Here is a 17146-nt window from a genome sequence, read left to right as displayed (position 1 = left end):
TCCCGCCCTCTTTTCGAGTGTTTTTCTCTGGGTTTTCCCCATCCCGAAAAGCTGACGCGATCGGTGTGTCTTCACTGCGTCAAACAGGAATTTATTTGCCGGTGGCTCCCGGCCAGCCCCAAAGGCACAGACCACGGCAGCTCCCCCTGCCCCACATCAGAGCGCCTTTTGTTCACCCAGCAGGAGTTTATCTTCTCTCTCTCTCTCTGTCTCTGCTCTCCCTGGCGCTTTTTCCCGCATCCAGAGGCGGGCAGGAACCCCGGGATCCCCTGGGCAGGGATTGCTGTCTGGCCAAGGGCAGGGCACCAGTGCCCTCTCCTGGCCCCACACACAGCCGGGAATGGCTCTTGCTGCTTGTTGCTTCGTGTTCAATGAAACAGCGGGGAAAATTGGATATTTGGGTGGTTTTGTCCCCAGATAGCAGCGGCAGCCGAGCTCTTGGGTGCCCTTGGGTGCTCTTGGGTCCCCTTGGGTGCCCTTGGGTGCCCTTGGGTGCCCCGAGCTTTGGTGATGTGCGGGAGAGAGAAACGGGGGATGGACCACAGGGTCACCACAGGTCAGGGAAATGAGATTATCGGGTAAGGCAGGATGGTTTTACTCTGATCAGGGCTAAAATCCCTCCCAGACACCACCAAAACCCTGCATTTATTTATTTAGTTATTCATTTATTTATTAATTTATTTATTAATTTATTTATTCATTTATTTATTTGTTTTCCCTGTGGTCATCCCTAACCTGCCCACTCTCCTCACTGCAGGCACCTCGGTGTTTTCCCTCTCCTGCTGCCGAGTGGAGTGAGATAAACCCTCCAGGCGAGATCAGTTTAACCTGATTTATGGGACACGGTCCTGGGACGGGCCCAAACTGCAGAGAGACCCCACAAAACCCCCAGAGTTCTCTTCCTGCGATGCTGCAGGGAGCGGCTGGACCAGGAGCATCCCTGTCCCGACATTATCCCGACATTATCCCGACATTACCCCGGGCCGGGCCGGGCCGGGCCGAGCCGCGCTCCGCCAGCACCCACTGCTGGAGGCCGGGGAACTGCACCGGCCACTGCACAGCCCCGAGTGACAAAATCCAGCCCCGCAGTGACAAAATCCAGCCCCTGGAGGGTCACTGGGATGTGTCCCCAGAGCCAGCCCGGGTCCTGTGGATGTCCCCACATCCCTGTGCAGGGGGCAGAGGGGGGATTGTTCACAGCCCCTGCAATCCAAGCCCACCCTGCCCACAGCCCGCCCCAGAGCTGGGTGTGACCCCAAAAACCGGGAGAAACCCCCGGGGTCCTGCTGCAGCCGGGGCTGAGACAGCAGAGATCAAACCCCTGCTCTCCCATCCCTGGGAAAGGATGGAGGGTCGGAAAGGCTGAAGTGCCCCCATGGCTGCATTCCCCACACTAGGGGGAATCAGAGCTCCACCATTCTCCCTCCAGCAGCTCCGGGCTGGCCCCAAAGGAGGCGGAGAATTCACCGGGAATATTTCCCGCACTCGGAGAAGCCTCATGGGGCCACTGGGGGAGAGGAGCAGCCCCAGCCCCAGGAGCTGCTGGTTCTGGTGGGTTTATCCAGCACAGCTGGAGCCCAGAGCTCACACACCTGCTCGGGGTGAGCCAAACCCATCTCCCTATGGAGGGTCTGAAAGGAGGGTGTTTTTAAGGTCCAGCATCACATTGCTGAGTCAATTCCTGGGTGTTCTCCCCCATCCATGGCTCCTCACCAGGTGCAGGTCTGAGATTTACCCATAAATCTGAATTCACACACAGGGTTTCATGCACAGAGAAACTTTTAGGCCAAGGATGCTTTAAAAAAAGCAGTTTATTTTACCTTACAAATGATAAATAATTTGTTTATTTTTTAAAAAAAAAAATCATTTCAAGTGTGTTTTACTTCATGTTCCAATATTAAAATACCTTTCCCTTCTCCCCCCACCCCCTTAAGCGATCGATACAAAAATAATTGTGACCAAATTCTTTTTTTTTCTTCTTCTTCTTTAGCAAAAATTCCTGTATTTGAGGCAAAAAGGCACGTTGTGAAGGCTTTTCACCAGGAGGCACAGGGGCTCCTAAAGACCCCAAGAGCTTCTCTCCCCTCTGTGCTTGTCCTAATCTGAGTGGAAGGGGACACAGAACCAGCAGCACTTCCAGAGCTTTTTGTCTGATCCCTCCAGGAATATTCCAGGGCCAAGGACAACGTCAGTGTCACCCTTGTTTAACATATGGGGGAAATCAAGGCACAGCAAAGCAGGACAGTTATTTAAGAGCTTCTTGTGAATAGCTGGCAGAGCAGGACACCAAACTGGACGTGGATGTAGAATCCTGTCTTCTCCAAAACCCACCTGGGACCCTCCTCTCCCCCTGCAGCCGCAGGGTTACGGTGGCACTCACGAGTCTCCAGATGTTTCCTTCTCAGTGGAACAGTCACCAAGACCAACACAAAAAGTTGGGCCTTCACTAGTCTAGGTAGGGATTAATTAAAGCCCTAATTACCAGCCCTTGAGGGGCACAAGATGCTGAGCTATACCCCCCGGTGTGTCTTCCATGCACAGGGGGATATAACACCAGTCAGGCACTAGGAAAAGCTACAGGCAGGCTCTTGCTTTGGGTGGGCTTCAAACCTTCCTTTGTTCAGGGGGTGTGGTCCCAAAAACCAGCTGTGTCACCAGGAAGTGGCCAAGGGAGTTCTTCAATGGCAGAGAAGTTTGGCAACCCAGCGAGATCCTCGCCCTCCGTGCTCAGCTGGAGGCTGGGAGTGCCCCTTCGAGCTCCAGAGCAGGGCAGCACACCCCCTTTTCCCCTGTGCTTCACCCCAAAACCTGCACCCCCTGCTCCAGGGGAGCCAGAGCATCATCACCCAGCTGAGCCCGCTTGTCACAGCACGAGGCAGCGTCAGGTGGGGGACAGGGAGGCCATGAGGAAAGGCACACACACAGAGCACAAGGCACCGCTGTGAGAACAGCATTCCTTCTTCAGAGCAGCCAGGGGCAGAGGTGCCACCCCTGGGACAGCCTGGCCTGGGCTCTAAGTTTCCTCATCCCAGAGGCAGAGCTGCTTTTGAGGCACGTAGTAGTCGAAGGTGTAGCCCTTCTGGCAGCTGCGGATGCCGCACTTGTAGGAGGAGACCTTGCCCGCGGCGTCGCGGCTGCGGCAGTACTTGAGCATGCAGGGGTACCACTCGATGCTCAGCGAGTAGCTGCAGATGCACGGCTTCCAACGGTCCTGGCACAGCCGGCAGCGCTGCAGCTCCGGCACGTCCGAGCCCTGCGGCAGCACCTCGAACATGGAGCCGTCCACCCCTGCGGGAGAAAGCAGAGAGAGAGGTCAGGATGGAGGGAAATCCAAGGGGAGAGCCACCAAAGTGATCCCCACACAGCCCCCAGGCTGAGGAGGAGGTTGGACAATGTTTCCAGGGCCTGTTAGGGCTTATTATCTGAATGGGAAACAGGAGAAATAAAAGACCCCAAGGAGAGCAAGGTCCAACAGGTCCGAGCCCTGCGGCAGCACCTTGAACATGGGGCCATCCACCCCTGTGGAAGCAAGCACAGAGTTCAGGACAGAGCCACCAGGCTGAGGAGGAGGCTGGACAGAGCGTTTCTAGGGGCTGTTGGGGCTTTTATCTGAACAGGAACCACAGGACAAATAAAAGACCCTGGGGAGAGGAAGGTCCAGCAAGTCCAAGCCCTGCGGCAGCACCTCGAACATGGTGCACCTCGAACATCCACCCCTGCAGGAGAAAGCATAGACAGAGCTCAGGATGGAACCACCAGACTGAGGAGGAGGTTGGACAGTGTTTCCAGGGGTTATTGAGATTTAAATCTGAACGGGAACCATATGAGAAATAAAAGACCCTGGGGAGAGCAAGGTCTGGCAGGTCTGAGCCCTGCAGGAGCACCTCGAACATGGAGCCATCCACCCCTATGAGAGGAAGCACAGACAGAGCTCAGGACAGAGCCACCAGGCTGAAGGAGGAGGCTGGACAATGTTTTCAGGAGCTGTTGGGATTTAAATCTGAATGGGAAACCATGGGAGAGCAAAAGACCCCAAGGAAAGCAAGGTCCAGCAGGTCTGAGCTCAAAGGTGGAGCTGCCCACCCCTGTGGGAGCAAGCACAGACAGAGCTCAGGATGGAGGGAAACCACAGGACAGAGCCACCAAAGCCATCTCCACACAGCCCCCAGGCTGAGGAGGAGGTTGGACAGAGCATTTCTAGGGGCTGATGGGACTTAAATCTGAATATGAGCCATAGGAGAGCAAAAGACCCCAAGGAAAGCAAGGCCCTGCAGCAGCACCTGGAACACCATCCCTCAGGGTGGGAACAGCCATCCCTCAGGGTGCTGCCCTGAGATAAAGCCAAAGGAGACAGCCACCAAAACCAGCTGTGGTCTCTCTGCACAGTCCTCAGGCTGAGAAGGAGTTTGCACAGAGCATTTGCAATTATTTAAATCTGAATAGGAACCCCGGGAGAACAAAAGACACAAACACCTTTCCTCCGGGTGGTGGAGCAGGTGAAAGGTTACTTTTACAATCCCAAATCAGGTTCACTCGGGGAGCGCCAGCAGGAGGAGTGAGATGTGCTAACCCACGGGCTGTGCAGGGTGACACACCTGCCTCAGAGCCAAAACAACGGGTGCTGATCCCCAGGAACCTGCCAGGAGCCATCACAGCACCGTGCCAGCCCAATGACAGGAGCAGCTCCAGCAAAACTCACCTTTCTCCAGCCAGAACTTGACGTCTTCCTCCCGGGTGTAAATGGCCTCCTTGGCCTCGGCGCACACGTTGTGGATGTGGGAGCTCAGCTGGGCTGCCTTGCTGAAGTTCACAGCCACGTCCATGCTGAGATGCTCCAGCCCTCTCACCTCCTCCGCCTGCCTCACTGTCCGTGGGTTTTTCTGCAGAGGGAACCATCACAGCTTCAGGCCTGGTGCATCTCCTTCTTTACTGGGGATCCCATCCTTTCTGGGCTCATCTCATTCCTTACTGTGCATCCCATCCTTTCTGGGTGCATCTAACTCCTTACAACACGCTGTGATGTGCTGCCCACATCAGGTGTGAGAACTCCTGCCTCCTGCCTGGGTGAGAGGCATCTTAAAATAACCTGCTGCTATTGAAACCACCACGTTTTACCATGGCCTGTGGTGGTTTTGCAATGTTTTGTACTGATAAATGGTCCCAGATCGGCACTGGCTTTGATGCCTTGAGCTTTAGTTTTCATATTTGCAGATTCTGTGCTGCCTAAGGATGTAGTTTTGAGCCTCATATTGAGGGTCACACAGCTCTGCACGCAGCAGGGAGACAAAACAAATCCTTTTCCTGCTGCACACCAAGGACAACTCTCAGGCCCAAAAGCACAAACAAGGGGGGCTGGAGGGAGGAACAAGAGGGATGGGACCTCACAGCCTGGAGCTGGGATTGGACAATTAAACCCCAATATGCAAATGGACCAAAACTTATAAAAGTGTGAGACTTTGTCACTGGTCAGCCATTTGTGTGTGACCATATTGTAGCCTTGGTCCCTTGTCCTGCCCAAGGTGTATCCTAAAGGCCTTTTAATGAATATTTACTTTATTCTCCAGCTCTGTCCAGTCTCTGAGATCTCAGGTCAGCCTTCCAAGGCACCAGCTTCACTGGGACAGGGATTTTCACATCCACTCCCCCACCCCGACACAAATCAGGCTCAACTACATCACGACACAAACGAGGCTCAACTAAGCCTCAAGTACCGGATCAGGACCAACACCACTGCTGAACTCAGCTGAAAACCAAACCCCTGGAGCAGGAGGGGTGTTCAGAGGTGGGTGAAGAGCTGAGCAGGCAGGGAGGTGCCTGGGAAGGGCAGGCAGGCAGGGGAGCTGGGGGAATCCTGGCTGGAGGGGAGGATGGGCCATACCTGCCGCAGCTTGGCCATGGACTCGCTGGGGATGATCTCGTTGCGGTGCAGCCGGGTCACAAAGCACAGGGCCTGGAACTGGCTCTGGCCCCTCTCCAGCTCCCCCAGGATTAAGGCACGGAAAATCTTCACCTCCTGACAGGGAGAGAAATCACCAGAGTGAGAGCTGCAAATCTTTGGCATCGGCGAGGTGAACTGAGAGGTCGGGGTCAAAGAGAAAGGATCCAGCTCAAAAACAGAGGCAAAGGTCTCATTCTTGTGCTACCTGAGCACAGGGGTGTGCCCCCAGCTCCAACCCCACCCCAAAGCCTGCAGCAGAGTCCCTGCTGTCTGCAGAGAATGGAGGGTTTTCACAATCCCACTGTGGCAAGGCCAAACTGCTGCCAGGTCACATCCCACATCCACCAGCTGAGGGTTTCTGTGCTTTCCCAAGAAGGGAAGCAAAGCTCCAAGGAGCCTCGTTTGGTTTTGCTGTGCAAATGTCACACAGCCACTATCTTCATGCCTTACTGAGTAAGCAGCCCCAAATTTCCTCTGCTGCCTCTCCTCATTTGCTTCTGGACAAGTGGCATCCTGGAGAAAAAAGTTACTCATCCCTGAAGGTGTGGAACAGAAGTGAAAATGAAATTGTCAAAGGCAGAAGGAGCCGTTATGATCAGCTGCAGCTGAGTTCCTCTTCTGTCCAGGCCACTAATTTTGTCATTTTATATGATATGGATTGCAGTCCTTTCCAGAGCCAGCTTGGAAATCAGCCACAGTTCCCTCCTGTAGAGTCACAGAATTCCTGGGCCAACAGCAAAGCCCCCCTGTGTCCTGCTCTGGCACCAAGCCCTGATTTCTTTGCAGGGATCAATCCCTGGCTCTGGCTTCAGGGCCATCAGTGCCCTCAGTGGGAATGTGGCACCCCTTGGTGCCAGCCCATCCCACCCCAAGGGCCAAGGAGGGAGAGCAACCCCTGTCTTTGGCACCTCCTGCAGCCAAACCCTGCACACAGAGCTGGGCAGGGACTGGTGGCTGGAGAGCAGAGCTCAAAGCCCCCTCTCTCCTCCTGAGCTGCTCCTGCTGCATGGCTCACTGCCTCTGCCCCAGGAGGGAGCAGTTCTCTTCTCCAGCTGAGCTTTCCTGCTCACAGAGCCCACTGTTTATTTCCTGCCTTCTCCTCCATGCCCAGAGGAGGAAGGGGAATGCCATTCAGGGCACATCTGGACAGCTGCAAAAATGGCACTTCCACCCCCAGCATGGGAGAAATCATCTTGCTGGTGCAATTGTTGAAGAGCAGGGCACAGAGGAGGCTGGAGAAGAAAGAGATACCAAAAATTCTTGTGAAATTCCTATGGAATAATTCCTTTTTTTCCAAGAGATTTAATGGGGAGACGTCCCACTGAGGCACTGGCACCACTGGAACAAGCCACATTCCCCATCCACATTTGGTCCAGCTGCCTTCCAGCTCCCAGCTGGGAACTCCCACAGCATGCAGGGCCCATGGATGAGCAGACTAAAACCAGGAGCTGACTCTGGCATATTCCTCAGCTGCGGATTTAACTCTAATTCCCTTTGAACAGTCTGGGAAAAGCAAGCAGGGATAGCCACGTTTTGCATTCAGGCTGAAAACCTCCACAGGCAGGGGGAGATTAAAAACAGTGCAGCACTTCCCAGGTTGGAGGCAATTTTTGTAAAATGAGAACGTGCTGAGCAGCTGATTAATCCTCCTGATCCGTCTATTTAAGAATTAGCCTTGAGCCAGCCAGGCTCTTTCCTCCTCAGGGCTGATGCAGACGAGGAATTCACAACTCCCTCTGCCCAAACTCCAGGTGCCAGGGATTTCCAGAGCATTTGTTGACATCAGGGGAGATGCATTGAGACAGGCAGGAATGGGTTGGCTTTCCAGCATTGAAACAGCTTTTAAAAAAGCTGTTTTTTCACGGATCTGACTCCTGTAGCACAAGGGAGAGAAATCCCACCTTTACCTGGCTCTGAGCAAAGCCAAAGTGGACCTTGCAGTGACCACTCTGTCCTGAGCAAAACCAGCCTCTTCCCTTCTCTCTCCCAAACCCTTGCCTGGCTTTGACCCAGCTTTGACCCAGCTCTCCCTGCAACCCCAAGTGGAGCAAAAACCAAACCAAGCTGCTTTAAAAAGATCCCACAGGGAAAGAGCCACCAAAGCTTCTCCCCCTCGCAGAGCGCCTTCCCCTCCCCAGCCTCCTCCCATTCCCGGCAGGAAAAGCAGAGAACCAGTGCCAAGGTGGGTCCCCAGCCAAGGCAGCAAACAGCACCTTGAACTCTGGGTTCCTGCAGAATTTCCCAGCAGGGAACAAGCCCCAGCAGGGCAGAGCAGAGCGGGGACTCTCCGGGTGAACTCAGGGAATCCTCAGTGCTGAGTGGGCGCAGTGACAGCTGGGGATTGGCTTTGGGTGACAAACACTGCGGGGAACAACCAGCCCTGCAGCAAGGCCACAGCTGCTCCTCAAGGCAGCAGGGAAATCTGTGCTCCAGTTCTCAGAGGTCACAACAGCTCCTAAAGGCAGCACAGAAATCAGCCCCCAGCTCTCAGAGGCCACAGCAACTCCCCAAGGCAGAAATCAGCTCTAAAATTCCCAAGGTTGCCTGTCCCTACCAAAGGCACTTCCAAGGAGGAGCAGGGAAATCACCCAGCTCATCCCCTCCTCACCCTGTCCTCAGCCAGAGGCTGTCACTGGGGGGTGAGAGCAGCTCAACCCCCCCTGCCTGGGGTTTATTCCAGCTGGGATTTCCAAGCCTGTGTGGTCCAGCTCCCAGCCCAGCAACGATTCCATGTGGAGTGGAGCAAAGCAGTTCCCAGGGAAATAAATCATTTCAGTGCCTTCCTCCCCGCAGCCCATTCAGCTTTCCTGCCAAACTTCTCTCCCCTCAGGCCATCAGTGCTGCTGTGGGGACCCAGTTTTGTCTTTGCAGTGGCGCAGGCAAAGGGGAATGTGCTGCTGGGGACAGGGGTGACACCAGCACTGCTGGGCCCAGTCCTGCACTCTGTCAGCAGCCTTTGCCCCAGGGGACCAGCACAGCTGGCCAGAATTCCCGCACTTTGCACAGCACAGGGAACTGGGTGTTGCATCCACACCGAGGGTCCAGCCAGCTGAGCAGCCCTGAGTGGGTGGGGATGATGGTTTTTAACCCCTCTGTCTCTGGGAATGGCTGGGATGGAGAGTTTGGCTGTGCTGCCTCTCATATTCAGCCATCTATAAAGGCAAATCAAGGATGTGCTGGGAGGGGGAAATAAAAAGCACATTTTCTGAGTAATAAATAAGATTCTACAGAGTAACAAACACCAGGCTGTTTTAATGAGCCCTCCCAAAGACTCCTGAATGTTCCTCATTTCCTACTTTCAGTATCTGTTCCGAGAAAAAAAATCTACTTTCCAAATCACACAGATCAAATCTGTGCTCAGATGCCTCCCCCTGTCACCTGGTGATTTGTCACCCAACCCGTGGCATGAGGAAATTGTGACACCACCACCCCGAGACATCACACAGCAGCTTTATCCACGCTGAGAGGGCTGGCAGTGCAAGGGTTAAACCACTCCCCGGGCTGCCTCCCTTGTGTTTCCAACCCCAACTTTTCCAGCAATCCAAAGGGAAGAGAAACTTCTCTGTATCTCTGTGCTGACCTTGAAATAAACCCAACCCACTTTGTTCTCAGGCCGTGTTTAACAACTGGCAACATCACTCCATTCCAATCAGAAAAACATCCAGGGCTGCTCACCCCCCTCATTATTATTTTTTTGCAATACATTTTATGCCTGAGCACAGAAAAAGAAGCGTTTTCATTCCCTTCTTTCAAACTGCAAGAAAAGAAAAGGTCACTCCTGTTCTGCCCAGAAAACACTGAGCCCCAGTTTGAACCAGCACTGACCAGTTTGTGCTGCACCAAGGAGAAAAATAACCTGGTGTGCCCTGAGGCTCCTCCAGGTCCAGGGAGGGATGGGAGAAAATCCCAAGGAAGAAATAAAATTCCAGGGAAGGACGAAAATCCCAGGGAAGGATGAAAATCCCAGGGAAGAAGGAAAATCCCAGCCCTGTGGAAGCCCCAAGCGCTGCTCAAGTCCCCACCAGTGTCAGAGCAAAGCAATGAACAATGATCTCATTTAGCTCCTTTCTTCTCCAGCCCCTGCTCTGGCAACCACAAATTGCCAGCAGAGGAGGAAAAAAAAAAAAAAAAAGAATTAAAAAATAGTAAATAAACCCCTGACTTTGGACGAACCCCCTGCAGCTGAAGCCAGAGGAGTGGAAAAAATGGTTTGTGGAAAAACCCAGCATCCTGGCCACATCATCAGGCTCAGGGGCAGCAGATGAACAGCCCCAGCTGCCTTTGGGAGCACAGAACCCCAGGACCTTCAGAGCAGGGAGAAGTTGTGTAATCCCGGGGCAGCAGGGCAGAACAGGGAACTGTCTGGGTGCAGCTGCAGCAGGTCAGAGGGGGAAGCCTGGCCAGGCTGCTGCCTGCTCGCACATTACTCACCTCACCACAAAGGCAGCTCCTGCTCCTTGATCTTTCCCCCTGCCTTTTCCCAGCTATTCTCCAGCAAATCCGTGGAGCAGAGAGAGAGAGTCAGGCCCCAGCTGCCCTAAAACTGAGGATCAGGAATGTATTTCTGCAAAGCCCTCAGGGCACCATCACCTCCAGCAGGGGCTGAGGAGCTCAGGTTTAACCTGTGGACTCCAAACTCCTCCAGAGAAGCCCAAACCAGAAGAAACTCAGCTCTAATAGGGCTGGGAGGGAGAGAAGGTGTAACACACACTCAGTCGGGGTTGTGGGCGAGCTCTGAGCTCTCAGGAGGAGCTGAAGCCAGTGAAAAATGCTGAAAAATTCAGCAGCTCAGCACAGGTCACCTCCCGTGTTCCCAAAGGTCCTGCCTGGAGGATCTGCAGTGAGTTTGGATTCCCCTTGCCTGGGAATGTGCAAGTTTGCAATCCACAGCCTTCAGAGCCCTTCCTGACTTCCCTGCTGAGCCATGGCTTGCAATTATTTGGGATTTATTTAAATAGGAGTCACAGGGCTGCTTCCCTGCATGTGTGCTGGAGTGTTTGAACCTTGCCACCACTTCCAGAATCACCACGGCTCCTGCTGGCCCCTCAGACAGGAAAAGGGACTTCTGAGGGGTTTGGAGAATGAAAAGGGAAGAGGCACCAGGACAATCCCTGGCAAAAAGGCTCCAAGGGTCACAGCAGGCTGGGACACAACACCTCCCTGCATCTCACAGGTCTGGGCTTCCTCCTGCTGCAAAGCAAAGTCCACCTGAGCAAACAGCCCAGCCAGGGGGTGGGAATGAGATAACAGCAGTGCCACCCCGGGAAAAAAAAACTGCCCTTCCCTGGGCAGGGGGAAGCTCCCTGCAGCCAGCCAGGCTTGGCATCTCTGTGGGATGTGGGGCTTCAGCTGAGCAGCATCAGCTCCCTGCATCAGCCTGTACAGCCCCCCTGCCACTCCAACACAGCCCACAGCCCACAGGAGCCCCCCTGAGGAATGAACTGAACCCCACAGATCACAGAGAGACATCCCAGAGCTGCAGCAGGGCACGGACACCCCACAGCAGGGCAGGGACCCGAGACCCTCCCCAGCCCAGCCTCTCCTGCCCTGACCCCGCTCCGGGCCGGGCTGTGCTGAGCCTGCCACGCCAAAGGGAGGAATTGTGCTGCCACAGCCCAGCCAGGAGGGAATTGTCCTGCTCACCCCAGCCAGGAGGGAACTGTGCTGCCACAGCCCAGCCAGGAGGGAATTGTGCTGCCACAGCCCAGCCAGGAGCACCAGAGCTGCCGGGCTCAGCTGGGAAACTGCTCCCCGGTCCCACCGGGGTCTGTCACCAGCTGTTCCCAGCTGTGCAGGCAGCCCCGGCACAGCGTGACACCGCTGGGGACAGCGAGCCCGGCGTTAGAACTGTCCTGGGGCTCGAACAAAGCCCCCGACGCCGCCAGAGCGCGGATGGAATTTTCCCTGTGCATCCCGAGGGCCCCTCCACGCCCCTGAAACACTCCTGGACCCCCGGGCAAGATTCTCCGGCTCCCGAGCTGGGATGGACTGGGCTCTGGAGGGAGGCCGGGAAGGATCCCCATCCCCAGCCTCATCCCACAGAAAACACTCACCGAGAGCACAAAAACCCTCCCGCGGGGTGCCGGGGGCAGCGCTCCCGTCCCGCAGCCTCTGCCCCCCTCCAGCCCCGCCGGGAACCCCCGGGATGCGCTCCGGGTTCTGTTCCTGCCCCGAACCCCCGGGGATGCTGTTCCGGGTTCTGTTCCTGCCCCGAACCCCCGGGGATGCTGTTCCGGGTTCTGTTCCTGTCCCGAACCCCCGGGGATGCTGTTCCCGGTTCTGTTCCTGTCCCGAACCCCCGGGGATGCGCTCCCAGCTCCATTCTTGTCCCAACCCCCTGGGGATGCAGTTCCCGCTCCGCACCGATCTGAACTCCCCGGGGATGCGCTCCCGGTTCCCTTCTTGTCCCAAACCCCCGGAGATGCTGTTCCCGTTCCATATGGGACTAAAACCCTGGGAATGCTCTCCCCAGCTCGGTCCCTGCCCGAAGCCCCCGGGGATGCTCTCCCTGCCCCGTACGGGACTGAACCCCCGGGGATGCTCTCCTCGCCCCGTACGGGACTGAACCCCCGGGGATGCTCTCCTCGCCCCATACGGGACTGAACCCCCGGGGATGCTCTCCTCGCCCCGTACCTGTCTGAAATCCGCCGTGAGCGTGACGAGGGCGCCGTCGGCCGCCCTGAGCTCGAGGCTGACGCAGTCGGCGCCGCTGTCGGCCTGCAGGCTCTCCTCCGTCACCTGCCCCCCGGGCAGCCGCACCCGCACCCGGAGCTCAGCCCGCGCGGCGGGCCCGGGCAGCGGGGCCAGCGCCAGCCACAGCAGCGCGGGCAGCGCCGGCAGCCGCGGGGCCAGCGGGCCGCGCATCCCCCCGCGCCCCGGCCTCAGCGCATCGGGCGGGGGGCGCGGCCGCAGCGCGGAAGGCGGCGGGGAAAGGCGGCCCCGCCGCGCCCCCCGCCCCGCGGGGGAGCCTCGCTGGCCCGGCTCATCCAGCGCCCGCCCGGCTCCGGCCCTCCCCTCGCTCCCTCCCTCCCCGCGCGGCTCTGCCCGCGCCCCCCGCCCGTCACTTCCCCCCCTGGACCCGGGACGGCCCCGCCGAGCAGCGCCCGCCCCGTCGTTAAAGGAACAGCGCCGGGCCGGGCGGGGAGCGGCCAGCGCGGGCGAGCTCTGGCTGTGAGTGTGAGTCCATCACCCAGAGCCCTGAGTGTGCACACGGATCCATCACCCAGAGCCCTGGCTGTGAGCGTGGGTCCATCACCCAGAGCCCTGGCTGTGAGTGTGAGTCCGTCACCCAGAGCCCTGGCTGTGAGTGTGAGTCCATCACCCAGAGCCCTGGCTGTGAGCGTGGGTCCATCACCCAGAGCCCTGGCTGTGAGTGTGAGTCCGTCACCCAGAGCCCTGGCTGTGAGTGTGAGTCCGTCATCCAGAGCCCTGGCTGTGAGCGTGGATCCATCACCCAGAGCCCTGAGTGTGCTCCTGGATCCATCACCCGGAGCCCTGAGTGTGCTCCTGGATCCATCACCCGGAGCCCTGGCTGTGAGCGTGGGTCCATCACCCAGAGCCCTGGGTGTGAGTGTGGATCTGTCACCCACAGCCCGGGATGTGCACACGGATCCATCACCCGGAGCCCTGGCTGTGAGCATCAATCCATCATCCACAGCCCCAATCCTATAGATTCATCAGCCAGAGCCCTGGGTGTGCACATGGATCCATCATCCACAGCCCCAGCCCCATGGATTCATCACCCAGAGCCCTGAGTGTGCACATGGATCCATATTCCCCAGCCCAGGCTCCTCTCATGGATCCATGATCTGCAGTCCCAGCCCCACAGATCCATCCCCCAGGATCCCAGCCCCACACACGGATCCATCATTTGAGTCCCAGCCCCACACACGGATCCATCATTTGAGTCCCAGCCCCACACACGGATCCATCTCCTGCAGCCCCAGCCTGGAGGGATGTTCTGCTCCCGCCCACTCTGCAGCTCTCCCACATCCCTGCTGTTTTTCACCCCAGCTGGCTGCAAAGTGCAGCTGGAAAAGAGAAGGGAGGGCAGTGTACAGGCAAAGCCCAGCTCAAATCACAGAATCACAGAACGGTTTGGGTTGGAAGGGGCCTTAAAGGTCACCTAAAGTTCCACTCCCATCTTATGGACACCTTCCATTATCCCAGAATGCTCAGAGCTCCTTGAACAAGAGCTCCAAGCCAGCCTTGAACATCCCTGCCTCCAGGGATGGGGCAGCCAGAAGGAAACGCACTCAGAGTTTTGTGACCGTGTTCTTGCTGCAAATCAAACGACATTGATGTGATTCCTGGGGCTCCCAGTGCCACAGGGCTGGTGTGAGCCACGCTGGAGCCATCCCTGCCCCTGAGGATGTCACTGGGACACCTTCAAAGTGTCTCTCCCCAAATGAGGGAGCCGGGTCAGTTCAGAGCCTGCAGCTCACCCTGCAAACACCCCCCGGCTCTGCCCTTCACCTTCCCGGCTCTGTGATCATTTCCAGATGGGCAGATGCTGCTGAAGGGCCCCTTTGATTTCCAAAGGTCTCTCTGCAAACACAAAGGTCACCGTGGCAGCAGGATCAGCGCCCCGGAGAAAAAGCAGAGAAATAAATGGAAACATCCATTTAAAGGCACGCTCCCAGGCAGGGAGATCCCTCTTGTCCAAACACTGCTTCTCCTGTGACCCCACACAAGCCTTAACCCCAAATTTTCACAGCTCCCCTCAAGCAAAATTGGCTCCTTGAGACGTTTTTCAGGACAATAGCGGCGCTAAAAATAAGAGGAGGGAAAGTTAAGAGGGAGGAAAGCAAGGGCTCAGCTCGGGCACAAAAAGAGAGGGAGGGCCCACAAGGTGGGAAGGGCAGAAAGACCCTCAGGACAAAAGCTGCCAGAGGAGAAGGCCCCACTCACACAGGGGTTTATTCAGAGGAGATGATGCAAAAACCAGGAGGGTCCCAGCAGGGGCTGCAGGGAAGAGCCCCGTGAGGTCAGTGGGCACAAACAGCCCTCAGAGGTTTCCAGTCCACAGAGCTCTTCTCATCCCAAATCTGGAATCCACGTCCCCGAGGCACTGGGGTGATTCAGGTTTTATCTGAGCCCTGGGTCCTGGGCTAGGAGAGGTGACTGGTGTTAGAAATACAATATATTATATTATTGGCTTTGCAATATATATATGTATTATTTCCTATATATATATTATTGTATATATAATATAGATAATATATATATATATATTATTGTATATATATTATTGTATATATAATCTATAGATTATTGTATATTGTGTATATATATACAATAATATATTATTTGCTTTTTGAAAATATTAAAATAAATGCTTTATGTATAACACTGGAATAACTTTGCTATATAAATATAGCTTTTATTTCTGCTATTAACTTAAAAATAGCAATGGGATAGCTAATACATAGTTCTACTTGTAATTAATTCTCTACTTAATTAAGATAACATCCAGTAAACATGTAATAAAGACCCTACTGGATGTTAACTATCAGGACCTGCTGTCTATAAATGTATAGACCAAAGCCCAAACTAAAAGGGAAAATTAAAAAAGACCAAATCCACAACCAAAAATACTCTAAAACAGCAGGCCCAAATAAATACAAAATAATTCATACAAAATAATTCCTGGAATATGTAAATTAATTTGTTGAAAAGTATAAATCTGCATAATAATCCATAAATATGCAACAAGCTAATGTAAAAAAAAAAAGGATTCTAAAAGTATCTCCAAAAATAATAAGCAATAAATAAACACATAAATAAGTAATAAATAAATAAATAAATAAAAAGTAAAAAATAAATAAAAAGTAAAAAATAAATAAGTAAATAAATACCAAGCACCCAACCATTTAACCCTATATCTCCTATTATCTTTTTATTAAATATTTTAAATTATACCAAAAAAACCCCACCCAAAACCCCCTCGTTTTTCACACTGGGGTCTGCCCCTCACTGTGCTGCTGCAGCCAAGCTGCCTGGGAGTACGTGGTGTTATTTCCCTCCTGGTTGGCTCCTGGAGCAGAGGAAATGAGGATTTTTGGCTCAGGGAGCCCTTCCTGAGGCTCAGCAGCTCTCCAGGAATGCTGAGTGTTCCTGCAGACTGCAGTTCTGACCTGGGCTTGATTTCTGAGTGGGTTTGATCCCACTCCCAGAAAGGAATGGACACACACAGATAAGAAATACAGAAAAGGGATTAAAAGCACTGCCAGGAGACAGAATTAAAGAGCGAGGGGCTGTTTGGGAGATGGCAGGGGGCAGAAGAACAAGCAGGGAGCACAGGAGGGACACTGTGCTGAGACTGGGAAGGGAAAGCTGCTGAGGGACAGAGTGGTCACAGGTGACAGTGAAGAGAATTCCTGAGGAGCAGGTGCAGCTCCAAGGCTTTGGGACAGGTTTGAGTGGCCAAACCAAGTTTTACTGGTGTCTATCAGTCTCTCTACTGACGCTGTTTTACACCACAACATAAAGACTCTGACTTCAGAAGGCTGAAAATGACTCCATTATTCTTGGGATGTGTTTTTCTTTTTACACTGTTTCACACAGACCAATTGGATTGGTGACACAAAGACAAACCTCTTCACTCCCATTGGTCAGAGCAGAGGGACAGCAAGGAGAAGTCCCTCCTGGGGAAAATAATGTAAACAATTTACCATTACAAAAACATTTCTCCTGTTTACAGAAATTTCTTGGGAGAAGAATTTCAGAAAACCAAAACACCTCAGGCACAAACCAGGGCTACACTCTACCTTTGCTGTTTGCTGCATGGTTGGAATCTTTTCTGAAGCCCAGGGAAGGTGAAATGTTCCCCACAGCTCCGTGCAGGGTCAGTCTGACTGAGTGTTAATCACCTGGGCCAAGATCCTCTGGTATGTGAGCACGCTGCAGCCTTTTACTGGGACAAAACTTCCATTAAAATACCTCAGCTACGAGGTTAAGGGAGAAAAGAAATAAAAAAATTGCTGCTAAAATCCCGGCTGAGCTTTGCTGTGAAGTTACAGGGCGTGGGAGCAGGGAACAGCCTGACACAGGGTTTGCCTCTGTCATCCCCGGGGGAAAAAACCAAGCTACAAAACTCCAATAGCTCTTCCTTACCTCAGAGCTTTTGGAAGACCATGGAGGAATCAATGCCCACTAGGACTGGGCTCAAAGACTTGTCCTTTGGAACATAAACAAAGCAGATTGTGT

At 54.3% G+C, this 17146-nt stretch overlaps 1 protein-coding gene across 1 annotated transcript; it reads right to left on the bottom strand.

Moving 5' to 3' along the window:
- Positions 1-1855: 1855 nt before the first annotated feature.
- Positions 1856-12802, bottom strand: OAF (out at first homolog; the record flags this gene model as incomplete). The annotated part of the gene is made up of 4 exons (XM_083878165.1): positions 1856-3288; positions 4700-4880; positions 5879-6013; positions 12572-12802. The coding sequence occupies 4 exons, from the start codon at positions 12800-12802 to the stop codon at positions 3014-3016; spliced, it is 822 nt and encodes a 273-aa protein (XP_083734291.1). The 3' UTR covers positions 1856-3013.
- Between the last annotated feature and the right edge of the window lie 4344 nt (positions 12803-17146).

The sequence above is a fragment of the Zosterops lateralis genome (assembly GCF_965231275.1).
Source record: "Zosterops lateralis genome assembly, chromosome: 25".
Classification (NCBI taxonomy): domain Eukaryota; kingdom Metazoa; phylum Chordata; class Aves; order Passeriformes; family Zosteropidae; genus Zosterops; species Zosterops lateralis.
The sequence above is the reverse complement of the archived record's forward strand: the minus strand, read 5'-3'. Positions and strand labels throughout refer to the sequence as shown.